The sequence below is a fragment of the Panulirus ornatus genome, chromosome 42 (assembly GCF_036320965.1).
Source record: "Panulirus ornatus isolate Po-2019 chromosome 42, ASM3632096v1, whole genome shotgun sequence".
In the NCBI taxonomy this organism is placed as follows: domain Eukaryota; kingdom Metazoa; phylum Arthropoda; class Malacostraca; order Decapoda; family Palinuridae; genus Panulirus; species Panulirus ornatus.
In genome coordinates this window covers 13,678,238-13,692,684 of record NC_092265.1, presented here as the reverse complement: position 1 = coordinate 13,692,684, position 14,447 = coordinate 13,678,238, and the positions used below count along the sequence as shown (strand labels likewise).

At 38.5% G+C, this 14,447-nt stretch overlaps 1 protein-coding gene across 16 annotated transcripts in view; it reads right to left on the bottom strand.

Annotated features, from left to right (window-relative positions):
• The window catches only part of LRR (Leucine-rich repeat), a 258,329-nt gene that overhangs the window by 220,977 nt on the left and 22,905 nt on the right, over positions 1-14,447 (bottom strand). For 10 of the 16 annotated variants that reach the window (XM_071686586.1, XM_071686593.1, XM_071686594.1 and 7 more), the window contains exons 4-7: positions 10,302-10,361; positions 8,243-8,376; positions 2,914-3,162; positions 2,502-2,519 (exon numbers count right to left, since the gene is read on the bottom strand). In XM_071686586.1, the coding sequence (XP_071542687.1) occupies positions 2,502-2,519; positions 2,914-3,162; positions 8,243-8,376; positions 10,302-10,361 (461 nt within the window). The remainder of the gene's footprint in view (positions 1-2,501; positions 2,520-2,913; positions 3,163-8,242; positions 8,377-10,301; positions 10,362-14,447) is intronic. The other 6 variants (XM_071686587.1, XM_071686596.1, XM_071686592.1 and 3 more) reach the window with 1 other exon arrangement.

Genomic DNA, 14,447 nt, shown 5'->3' with positions numbered 1-14,447 from the left:
ACATCCATCCTCCTGCGCACAACTCTATCCATAGCCCACGCCTCGCAACCATACAACATTGTTGGAACCACTATTCCTTCAAACATACCCATTTTTGCTTTCCGAGATAATGTTCTCGACTTCCACACATTTTTCAAGGCTCCCAAAATTTTCGCCCCCTCCCCCACCCTATGATCCACTTCCGCTTCCATGGTTCCATCCGCTGACAGATCCACTCCCAGATATCTAAAACACTTCACTTCCTCCAGTTTTTCTCCATTCAAACTCACCTCCCAATTGACTTGACCCTCAACCCTACTGTACCTAATAACCTTGCTCTTATTCACATTTACTCTTAACTTTCTTCTTCCACACACTTTACCAAACTCAGTCACCAGCTTCTGCAGTTTCTCACATGAATCCGCCACCAGCGCTGTATCATCAGCGAACAACAACTGACTCACTTCCCAAGCTCTCTCATCCCCAACAGACTTCATACTTGCCCCTCTTTCCAAGACTCTTGCATTTACCTCCCTAACAACCCCATCCATAAACAAATTAAACAACCATGGAGACATCACACACCCCTGCCGCAAACCTACATTCACTGAGAACCAATCACTTTCCTCTCTTCCTACACGTACACATGCCTTACATCCTCGATAAAAACTTTTCACTGCTTCTAACAACTTGCCTCCCACACCATACATTCTTAATACCTTCCACAGAGCATCTCTATCAACTCTATCATATGCCTTCTCCAGATCCATAAATGCTACATACAAATCCATTTGCTTTTCTAAGTATTTCTCACATACATTCTTCAAAGCAAACACCTGATCCACACATCCTCTACCACTTCTGAAACCACACTGCTCTTCCCCAATCTGATGCTCTGTACCTGCCTTCATCCTCTCAATCAATACCCTCCCATATAATTTACCAGGAATACTCAACAAACTTATATCATATTCTTTACATATTTTTCCATATATTTTTCTTTAATAGGTTCAAGACTAATTCCTATACTAAAAAGAAGTTACATAAAAATTCTGGGAACATGGGTGGTACAAAAGAACATTCGCAATTCAGACAGGTAAAGCAAAGAAAGTTATCATAATTCAGTTGAAAATATTCCTTTTTCAGTGAATAATAGGGTATATTATATCATATCATATTGATACTTTGCAATTCAGGCAGGTAAAGCGAAGATAGTTATCATAATTCACTTGAAAATATTCCATTTTTCAGTGAATAATACGGTATATTATATCATACTGATACTCTGCAGGTACTTTTCTATCAAGTCCTCTTCTCTAGTTCCTTACCCAATCCATGAACTAAAAATCATCAGTTAGAATTTACAATAAAACCTTACCTAGCCTATCTCACTGTCTCAAAGAAATGTGGATGTGACAAATACAAAAATTCCTATCCAACATTTTTGCTTGGATAATAGTTTGAGTGTTATCTAGGAAATTATCTACATACCATTTTGCGCTTTTTGGCCCACAGTCCCTAATCCTTATTTACATGGAAATGGATGTCACAATACAGAATGAATCACAACCACACAAACTTGAGACCTATCTAGTGCTATAGCACGGCCCTATTGTAAAGGATTTCCATAGCAAGCATTCTTGCAATATCACTGGGTCTTCAAAACTAACATGTGTAGATATGTATAGTGACCAAATCAAATAGGGGAAATTCTACAAACTCCATCCGACTCTGAATCAAGAGCCAATAGTACAAGTAAACTTATGCACTAAAGCAATCGGAGTACTAATAAAATATCAATTAAGTATTTACGGCATAAAAGTGCTTGTCATATGATACTAAAAAATGCATAATGTCCCAAAAGAAAGATAAAACTGCTGGATTTAAGAACAAGTAAGGATATTCATAATTTCCCTTGGACTGGCAAATATACCAAAATGAAATATTATGGCAACCAGCACCTCGCCATCCATCATAATGCAGTGGTTGAAGCTAGATGCAAAAACTGTCCCTAACATGTGAATTTCCTGCTATGAATACATAATCTAGTCAACAGAAACTAGCAGTCTTTCTTCAACAAATTATATGAATGATAGTAAAAATTTCTCCGTTTAAATATTCCAACAATAAAATCTCTAATCAGGATAGATGATATATGTATCTAAAATATCAGCAAAACTGTAACTGCTTGCCTCTCAAATTTAACACCATCCTCTAGCAATGTGATAAAAAGTCTTGCAATTTTACGAACTATATTCTGGAAAAGTAAAACACTCAATCTCGTTCATAATCCAGTGATATAAAATGCACAAAACTCAATGAGATTATGGTTAGTAACAAATAAGAATGAGAAATGACACAAAAGATGAACTAATCTATATAACTGACTATCAAAAACAATACACAAACTCAAGCTCAAAACTATGGTGCAGGTTCCATTCTTAGCTTTTTACCTTGATGGTCATTCTGCAAGTATGGGTCACTGATCATTCTAGAACAGCTATTTCATTATGCTTATTTACCTGTTATTGTCCATTCCTCTGAAACATTTAAAAAGAAGCTGTATAAGCCTGAGAACATTTACAAAATACAGCAAAGAAACTTCTCACTAGATCTGAACATACGAAGCACTATCTATCTCCTAAAATCTGATTACCAGCAGCTAATGATCGACTGTATGATAAATAAATAAGCTGCAGAGAGTCAGCTGAACCAAGCATTTCATCATGAATGTATGGAAAACTGCAGTCCTTAGTAGTATTTCATGTGCACCTTTTTCATTATAAAATTATACAGATCTGAGGATATAACAAAACAATCTTAAACAGTATTTCTGTACAAGCAATATATTACAAAAGGTAAGACTCTAAGTTGGCAGTGGCTCTATTAACTTTATAAAAATTCTCCAATAAAACAACCATTCATGCCACTCACTTTTGTTCTAAGTAATCAAAATCATGTAAGTAGAGTTCTCGAGTATCATGTGAGAGGTAGATGGTGTCAACATCCCATGCTACTTCTTCTCTATATGGTAGGGCATGGTAGTCGCACATACACATGTACTGAGTTGAGAAGCCACCACATGGTCCCATATCTCTGGTCCCTCCCAGTGTTGCACGCTCCAGCTCTTCCAACTGCTGTATTCGCTTCAGTGGCTGGATGTCCACTTTGCGAATTATGTGTCTATGGAAAAAAACAAGGCAACATAAAACAATGTACATGGCAAATATTTCCCCAAGGTAAAAAAAAAAAAAAAAATCAATATCAAAAGGGTACAATTTAACATTCTTAGACCCATTTTTATTTCATTTTCCATAGAACAGTCAACAAACCAAAAGGGTTAGCTAAATCTTGTGTTTTCATAATCAAATAACCATCTCTGAAAGCACAAAACTAATGTTACCAGACTGGCCCAACCATGGAATTTACCCACTTACATAAGAGCTAAGGAAGGGGTACCACTAATCCTAAAGCAGGAGTTGTGGGAGTGTGTGAAAGAATGTAAGAAAGTACATTTTAAATTGATGTGGGTAAAACAGAAAGTGGATGGCAAGAGATGGGTGGTGTAGCAATTAGCGTTCCTGACAGTGATACATACATTCACGTGCCACCTAGGGTCGAGCACATAGGTTCAAATCCTGGTTGCAGCTGTCAGTCCACAGTCAACCCATTTGTTCATCCACCCCTATGGGTTGGTTGATAAAATGGGTACCTGGCTCAGGTTAGGGTATATACACATGACAGCTAGAGAATGAATGTGAATGAATGTGGCCTATTTTTTTGTCTGTTTGCCTGGGACTACCTCGATGAAACGGGGTAGCAATGCAGTTTCTTGTGCGATGGGGTGGTGCTGGGAATGGATGAAGGCAAGCAAGTATGAACATATCTATGTGTATATATGTATGTGACTGTGTATGTATATGTATGTATGTATGTATATGTGCATTTACAGTCAACAATACAGTCACCCCCTTTTCTAATAAATTCCACTGCAATACCATCCAAACCTGCTGCTTTGCCAGCTTTCATCTTCCGCAAAAGATTTTGAGTGATCAGGGCCTGAACATGCAGGAGGGTGAAAGGCATGCAAGGAATAGAGTGAATTGGAACAATGTGGTGTACCGGGGTCGACGTGCTGTCAACGGATTGAACCAGGGCATGTGAAGCGTCTGGGGTAAACCATGGAAAGTTCTATGGGGCCTGGATGTGGAAAGGGAGCTGTGGTTTCGGTGTATTATTACATGACAGCTAGAGACTGAGTGTGAACGAATGTGGCCTTTGTTGTCTTTTCCTAGTGCTACCTCGCACACATAAGGGGGGAGGGGGTTGTTATTTCATGAGTGGCGAGGTGACAATGGGAATAAATAAAGGCAGGCAGTATGAATTATGTACATGTGTATATATGTGTATGTCTGTGTGTGTATATATATGTATATGTTGAGATGTATAGGTATGTATATTTGCGTGTGTGGACTTGTATGTATATACATGTGCATGTGGGCGGGTTGGGCCATTCTTTCGTTTGTTTCCTTGCGCTACCTCACTAACGTGGGAGACAGCGACAAAGCAAAATGGAAAATGGATAAACGCCCATACACGCACATAACATATACACATATACATACACAGACATATATATATTCATACTTGCTTGCCTTCATCCATTCCTGGCGCCACCCTGCCCCACAGGAAATAGCATCGCTATCCCCCTGCTTTAGCAAGCTAGCGACAGGGAAACAGACAAAAATGCCACATTTGTTCACACTCAGTCTCAAGCTGTCATGTGTAATGCACCAAAACCACAGCTCCCTATCCACATCCAGGCCCCACAGACCTTTCCATGGTTTACTCCAGATGTTTCACATGCCCTGGTTCAGTCCATTGACAGCATATTGACCCCAGTATACCACATTGTTCCAATTCACTCTATTCCTTGCACGCCTCTCATCCTCCTGTATGTTCAGGCCCTAATTCCTCAAAATCTTTTTCACTTCATCCTTCCACCTCCAATTTGGTCTCCTGCTTCTCCTTGTTCCATCCACATTTGACACATATGTCCTCTCTATCAATCTTTCCTCACTCATTCTCTCCATATCTATCTATATTTCTGATGCCCATTCCCTTGGAACTCCCATGAAGGGGGTGGCCACTGCATAAGTCTCCACTTATCTCTGTCCTTACATGCCTCCCTGGCATCAACCATTCCACACATTTTTCTCCATTTTTCTCCCTCTAGTATTCACAAGTGGTCCTCCTCACACAACATCCCCTTCACTTGTACTATTATTCACTCATCGTATAAACTCCCTGTCTTCCATTCTTTCCACAGGCCCAAACCACCTTAAAGTATTAGGTTTCACCTACTCTACCATTCCACAATTCATTCCCTTAAGAATCACCTCTACTAATGTAATCAATTCCTTAAGCAGAATCATGAATTTTCTGATTCTTTTGAACAATCTCAACACACTAGAGCCTCCATTAATGCTTTAATAAACTTTTCCTTCTTTCACTTTCCTTCCTTATCTGGAATATAATCTTCCAAATCTAAAACAAAGAGCAATTTACATAAAAAAAACTCCCATTTTACCAATCTTTCCGATTTTTGTGTCATCCACTTTTCAGCTAGCTTCTTCAGTGTTAAACTGTCAACCTCTGACTTTTCAGTCTAAAATCTCTCTTTTTACCTAACAGGCAATGGTCCTGTATTGTCAGTACTTCCTGAAATGTTCATCAACTGGGCCATAAATTTCCCTGACTACTCCATCTCTAACAGAGAACATTTCTTCTATACTTTAACTTAATTTCCTGTATAACTATTTTGCATGACCCCAAATCATAATCAGTTATCAATCTTCATGCTCTGAGTCTATTTATCATCTACCAAAACTGCTCCTTTAGCTTATCCATGCCCACTATTGCTAATACATTTTGTGTGTTTTCATCCCTTTCCCCTAACTGCACAGCTGTAAAAACTGCCCCTTCTGCACCTCCTAGCCCATTATAGTCAATAAATTCAGTGTTTTATTATTTTCCCCTTAATGAACTGCTTCTAGTATTTAAGACATCTAGAAAAGAGCAGTTATACATTTGCTTTTCAATGAATTCACCTTCCTTCCTCTGATACTGTACCTCCTGAATCCCATCCACTAAAATGAATACTTCCTCATACTTAACTATATTTCTTTTATCCTGGAATTCCTCTCATCTTATCACATACTTCATGATCCTTGAATTAATTCCTCATTTTCTCTACCTCCTCTTTTAGTTGAGTTAACCTCTGATCTTGTCTTTTCTTTGTGGAATTTATGAATGACTGGTCTTGGCACATTTCCTTATTTGATTCCCTATTAGACTAGTCCAATATAAAACAAAAATTTTCATTACAGTACTTGGCTTTGTCAAATTCTCTGACTTCCTTAAGATTTCTATATGTTTTCTTCCTTGGCTCAGGCTGTGCTCAAGGTCTTACAATGATCCTCTAAAGTAATACAAGCAATGAAGCTTATTTGGACAAAATAGCTTCAATTATTATCAGAATATAAATCTTTAACTGACATTGATATTATGACCTTTTGATTACACTGAAATTTACTCCCTTTAGTTAAGTCAGAGTTGCACTTTTATGCAGTAAAACATAGTTTAACTTGTTCACTTCTGTAGTGGTACCCACTTACTCTCTTAGAAACTGGATCGCCTTAAAAAATCAAAATAATGAAAAAACTCATTCACTGAACTTGGCAAGTGTTTTAGAAGTGAAGCAAGATCTTCCACACTTAAAAGCTTATTACTTTTGCACTTTACACACCATGTTAATTGATTAATTCTGACCAATCTCTCAATTCATTTCACATCCATATGCAAAATTATTCCACTGCAACTAATCCCCAATGTTTATCTGAAATATACCTAGTCCCAACCAATTACCTAACAAAATCTATACATCTCTGCTGTGGTCTACCTCTCCTTCTCCTGTAATGCTTTTGCTTTACTAAACATTTCACCCCTTTGACAAACCTATTAGGTGTCACTGGACTCCACCTGCATGAGGTTACACCAAATGTGAAAACTCATCTTTGACAAAGCTGTATAATTGGGAGTACAATTTGGGAGTACAATCTCATAAAAGAACCACTCACTCTACAGTAGTCCAACTTTCCCTGTTACTAGAAGTAATGCAACCTTGGACTTAAGGTGGCTCTGGAAAGAAATCCTGAGTAACAACAAGCTTCTTTCTTAGAAGAAGTTCCTTCGGCAGTTATAAAATTATGAAACCACCCTATTATCTGCCATATGTTCTGCATGACAATGCCATCCAAAAAAAGAATTTCATCCATACACCCTTCTGGTGATTACTTCACATCACATACCAACTCATCATTTTTCATTTCATGTATCTTCCTAATTCCAAATAAACTATTCATATTATCCATCCCAACTACTCTTATCATTTACCTATCCTAATCCATATGCACTTGGGTTTCATGTCTTACATCTGCAATGGAACAAGTAATTAAGAGAACCTCCTTGCAAACTCTATGCTCTATTTTTTTCCAATCACCTGGGATTTCAGTGCACTTCCAAATTTTCTCCCTTGCATGACTCTGATTTCAAATTCAGCACTATACTACCATTACTAAACATTTCTTTTCAATATCATACTCATCCATAACTTCCATTTCTTCACAAAGAAAACTGATTTAACAATTTGAACTTCCTTCCCTTTAAAACAATAACCTTTCTTAATTTCATTTACATTCAGTTTCAGCATCCTTCTCCTATATAAACTGCTTATCCAGCCCACCACTCAACCCAGATCTTCTAATTTCGCTATCACCATCAACATTCAACATCAGCGGCAATTTCCATTCTGTTTCTCCAAAAGGAAGCAACATACCACAATCATCCCAATTCTCACATGAGTAACAATTATTATGGGAAATATTAATTTTAGCATAATAATGAATCAGCTTTCCTTGTACACCCATCATAATGGGGTAGTGATAGCTATGAAATTATAGCAAATGCTTCCAACACCCCAGTCAAATATGTGTATCAGAGAAGGTACTGTATCAGTTATATATTAAACCCATCTACCATATTTTCCCTACTCCTAATCTAATTCAAACCCACTTTTGTTTCTATTTCACACATATGTGATTTAATCACAATTTATGACAAAAAATACAACTAGTTCCATCTAAGGTACTAAAGCCATCTTTGATGTTCAAAAACACAAATTTACTTTATTTTCTTGACTTACACAAGTGGGACAGCAGGGAAGATATTTTTAAGTGCAGTACCAAGACTGAGCACCATAGTGTCCACCTCATGACTGCTGTTTTCTTCATGTGTAGTATAGTAGGTGTACACCCGGTCACAAACTGTCAGACACAACTGGAAAAAGAGTACAATGTGAGAGCAAATCTGATTTTATTGATTTCCAAAAGCTATTTTATACAAAATCTTTTTCAATAATCTTCTATACCCTCAGCAGCAATTTTTAAAGAAAAAACTGTAACATATGATGCAATAAGAGATCACCATCACAGTCTTGCACCATACATGTAACATCTATATCACATTCATAAATGGTCCAGGCTCCATGACACCACCTATGTTAATGTCAGAGGATAGAAAGAAACAAAGCTTTCTGAAGGCCTCTTTTGCCCTAGAGGAGGTTGCCATACCTTGCTTATGTGTGAAAATCAACCTTTCACAAAGAACGTATATGAAACTGTGGCTCATGTTTGCATCAATGTCAGATATAAGAATGATGAGCAGGAAGGGTGCAAGTCTTACGAAGTTCCACCCCAGGTCCTCCCCAATGATTCCCCACGGCTTCTCCACGTCTTTCAAGGTCTCCTCAAGATCCTATCCACATCTTTTCCAAGCCACTCCAGGTCCTCCCTATATCCTCAGGTCTTTCCAGATCCTCCCCAGGTCTTCCTAGTCATTGCAGTCCTTCTAAACTCTTCCCAAGGTCCATGCAAGGTCTCCCCTAAAGTATCCCCAAATTCTTCGAGGTCTTGGCCAAGTCTTATCATGTCCCTCCAAATAACTGCCAAGTCTTCCAGTGGTCCACTTACATCTTTCCCGAGTTCTTGTCAGGTCTTCCCTTACTCCTTCTGCAACTGCAGCAGTAACAGCAGAACCACTTCCACAGCTGCTGCAGTAAGAACTAAACCACTTCCATAACTGCTGCAGTAACAACTTGTTCACTTCCACAGCTGCTGCAGAAACAACTGATCACATTCACAGCTGATGCAGCAACAACTTGATCACTTCCTCAGTTGCTGCATTAACAACTTGACCACTTCCACAACTGTTGTATAAGCAACTTCATAACTTCCAAAACTGCTACAGAAACATATTGAAAATTGCCACACTTGATATAGCAACAACCTGACAACTTTCACAACTACTGCAGTAAAAATTTCACTTCTACAGCTGCTGCAGTATCAACTTGACCACTTCCACAGCAGCTACAATAACAACTTGACCACATTCACATATGCTACAGTGACAACTAAGCCACCTCCAGGACTGTTGCAATGACAACCTGACAAACTATATAGCTGTTGCAAAAACAACTTGACCACATCAACAGCTGCTGCAAGAATAATAACTTAACCACCTACACAGTTGCTACATTAGCAACTTGATCACTTCTACAGCTGCTGCAGGAACAACCTAATCACTTATCAGCCATCACAATAACACAACAATCACATCCACAGAAGCTGAAATAACATGAAAAACACCCATGCATTCGCTGAAGTACATCAGAACTTGATAACCTTCAAAGCAACTAAAGTAACATCATAGTCATCTCCATAGCTACTAAAGTAGTGGTTCTTAAACTTTTTAGCCTCACACATCCTCTCAGCATAGTCCTGGATACTGCGCTCCCTCTATCCTTTCTTTTTATACCAGTATACAGTACTTAATTACTTAAGTGGAAATACTGCAGTGGATCTTTATACTAACAAACTTATTGCTTACTTGAGTTTGAGTTTTTGGATGAACAAAAGAAGTTTTTCTGCTTCTATATTTCAGTTTTATCTTATTACCTTTATGCACCTAGTTTCAATGAAACTGATAATATTAACTGGAAAGAGTAACTACAATTAGATAAAAAATTACTCATTTCCATAGCAGTAATTAATAGAAATCAGAATTTATTTACTACTGAAACCAAAACTATTCCTGCTTTTTAAGACAGTTAATGGGTGCGCTGGTACCTTAAATGTCATTAATAATCCCCTAGGCACTTTGTGTGAGCATAAACACCTACATTACAAACATCTACTTGTAGTTACCTGGTTGGGTTTACGGCTCTCGATACCTTGTATGTCTAGGTAGTGGAAGTGTTGGTCCACCTGTGGGAAGAAAATACAGAAAAATTAATGTTCCTTCTTTAATTTCTGCATACACTCATAGAAATCAAAATAATGTGAAAAGGTAAGACTGTTTGGTTTACAAGGGAGAACATTACAATAGGTTTCAGTACAAACATAATACTGACTAGTATACCCTTAATTGTGACTGGCAATTAAAAACATTTGTGCCAACTCCAGTGCTTCATGGCAATATCAATGTCAATATTGGTGCCAACACAGAAGACAAAACAGATACCAACACTGGTTATACTATGGGTATACTATGGGACCATTAGAAGGCCTAGATTTTCGAGAAAATGAATAATATATATACACATATGGAAGGACACAACCACAAATGTTTCTCTACTTTTGACACCATGTAAAACTTTCTGAGTCATTTAGCTGTGGATAAGTTGCACTGGTAAAACAACCTACAAAAAAAAGAGTTGACTACAAAGAAAAATTATATATTCAAAATTCATATGCAAAGCAGGGGACAACAACACAGTGTGTAATTGCAACACTTCAAAGGTTTATCTACCATTTGACAAAAAGTGCCCCATAAGTAAACTGGTTATGGAGCTGCACCCAAAAACATACCTTAAAAGTGTGAGAAAAGAAAACTAAATTTTGAAGTTTCTCTCTCTATCCCACAAGCAATGAGATACAACCTGCCTGTGTCTTTTAATCTCCATGTGGGAAAGATGATCAGACACAACTTCCAGGGTTCGAATCTTACCCATGGTATGTATAAGTTTGTCTTTCCATCAATATATTTGTTATAAAATTGGGGCCATAACATATTAAGGTCCAAGTCACTCCCTCTGAGATGAGGTTGGGGTGAGGGAAAAACAATGTGAAACCTGTGCTTGTGTTGTTTAACCTAAAAAGTGACCAAAGTGGCTGGACACCCCTCACAGGAGTCAAATCCAACCCATGGTGAATATACATTTGTCTATCAAACAATATATCATTTTCATACTTGCTTATGACCAAAGTGGCTGGACACCCCTCACAGGAGTCAAATCCAACCCATGGTGAATATACATTTGTCTATCAAACAATATATCATTTTCATACTTGCTTACTGTTTCACATATTAATGAGGTAGTGCCAAGAGCAGATAAAAAAGGCCACATTCACTTACATTCATTCTCTAGCTGTCATGGGCAATGCCCCCAAAACTATAGCCCCCTATCCACAATTAGGCCCCACAGACCTTTCCATGGTTACCCCTGGCAACTCTATTTACATAAACATACTTTATTTACCAATTATACTTTATCACCACTTCCCACATTAGTGAGGTATCACCAGGAAACGGACAAAGAAAGACCCATCCACTCATATACAGACATATATACATACATGAACATGCATGAGCATATACAAACACATACATATATACATGTACATATTCATACTTGCTCGCCTTCATTCTTTCCCGGTGCCATCCCACCCCACAAGAAACAGCATCGCCACCTGTGTCAGTAAGGTAGCACCAAGAAACACAGAGAAAAGACACATTTGCACACACTCATTCTCTAGCTATTGTGCGTAATATACCGAAACCGCAGCTCCCTGTCCATATCCAAGCCCCACAGACCACTGTATGGTTTACCTGGGACATTTCACATTCCCTGGTTCAGTCCACTGACGGCACATCAACCCCAGTATACCGTATACCACATCATTCCAATTCACTCTATTCCATGCACACCCTTCACCCTCTTGCATGTTCAGGCCCCAATAATTCAAAATCTTTTTCACTCCATCCTTCCACCTCCAATTTGATATCCTGCTTCTCCTTGTTCCCTCCAACTCTGAAACATACATCCTCTTTGCCAACCTTTCCTCACTCATTCTCTCATTATGTCCAAACCATTTCAACACACCCTCTTCTGCTCTCTCTTGCATTCATTTCATTACCACACATCTCTCTTACTCTTTCATTACTTACTTGATCAAACCACCTCACACCACATACTGTTCTCAAACATTTAATATCCAACACATCCACCCTCCTTCGCACAAACCTATCTACAGCCCATGCCTCTCAACCATATAATATTGCTGAAACTACAATTCCTTCAAATATACTCATTTTAGCTCTCCAAGATAACGTTCTCTCTTTCCACATATTCTTCATTGCTCTCAGAACCTTTGCCCCCTCCCCCACTTCTGCTTCCATGGTTCCATTCACTGCGAAGTCCACTCCCAGATATCTAAAACACTTCACTTCCTCCAATTTTTCTCCATTCAAACTTACATCCCAACTAACTTGTACCTCCATCCTGCTGAATCTAATAACCTTACTCTTGTTCACATTAACTCTCAACTTCCTCCTTTCACACTCTTTTACAAATTCAGTCAACTTCTAAAGTTTCTCATTTGAATCAGAAACCAGTGCTGTATCACTGGCGAACAACAACTGACTCACTTCCCAGGCTCTCTCATCCACAACAGACTGCATACTCAACCCTCTCTCCAAAACTCTTGCATTTAACTCCCTAACTACCTCATCCACAGACATACTAAACAACCATGGTGACATCAAACACCCCTGCCGCAGACCAACATTCACTAGGAACTAATCCCTCTCCTCTCTTCCTACTCATATACATGCCTTAATTCCTGGACAAAACCTTCTCACTGCTTCTAGTAGCTTACCTCCCACACCTTATATTCGTAATACCTTCCACTAAACATTTCTATCAACCCTATTACATGCCTCATAAAAATCCAACTGTTCTTCTAAGTATTTCTCAGGTACATTCTTCAAAGTAAACATCTGATCCACACATCCTCTACCACTTCTGAAACCACACTGCTCTAACCCAATCTGATCCTCTGTACATGCCTTCACCCTCTCAATCAATACAATCCCATGCAATTTTCCAGGTATACTCAACAAACTTATGACTTTGTAGTCTGAACAGTCACTTCTATCCCCTTTGCCTTTATACAATGGCACTATACATGCATTCCTCCAATCCTCAGGCACTTCACTATGATCCATACATAAACTGAATATCCTACCAACCAACCAAAAACACTGCCACCCCTTTCTTAATAAATTCAATTGCAATACCATCCACTCCTGCCACCTTGCTGCATTTCATTTTCTGCAAGGCTTTCACCATCTCTTCTCTCTTCACAAAACCACTCTCCATTACTCTCTCACTTCAAATTCAACTCTAACCAAAACACCCTACATCTGCCACTCTATCATCAAACATATTCAACATTCTTTTAAAATGTTCACTCCATCACTACCTATCATCTCTTTCCCTTTTGCTCCCTTCACCAATGCCTCCATTTGTTCTCTTGTCATTTGCACCCTATTCACCTTCCTCCAAATCATCATTTTATTCTCTCTAAATTTAATAATACTCTCTCATCCCAACTCTCGCTTGCCCTCCTTTTCAACCCTCCTGACCTCCTGCTGCTTTCTCTTATACATCTAATCATTTGCAATCCTTCCGTGTAATTACCACCCAAATGCCTCTCCTTTCTCTTTCACTAGCAACTTTAATACTTCATCCCACCACTCATTACCATTTCTAATCTGCCCACCTCTAACCTTTTGCATGCCACATGCATCTCTTGCACATGCCATCACTGCTTCCCTACATACTTCCCATACCTCAACTACTCCCTTAACTTCATTTGCTCTCACCTTTTGCCATTCTATACACAATCTCCCATGGTATTTCTTCACACAAGTCTCCTTTCCAAACTCACTCTCACCACTATTCTTCTCTATATTTTCTCCTCTTTTTCAAACACTGCTGCTAATCTTCACCCTCATCTCTACAAGATAGCTGCCCCTCTATGCACATTTACATCCAAAAGTCTCTCTTTTACATGCCTATCAATAAATACATAATCTAATAATGCCAACTGACTATCTCTACCACTCACAGATGTATACTTGTGTATATCTCTCTTTTTAAACTAGGTATTCCTAATCATCAGTTTTTTCACTGAACAACTATGCAAGCTGTTCATCCATAACACAGAATACCCCATGCTCACCAATCATACCTTCAACTGCCACATTATTTATCACCTCATTTGTCA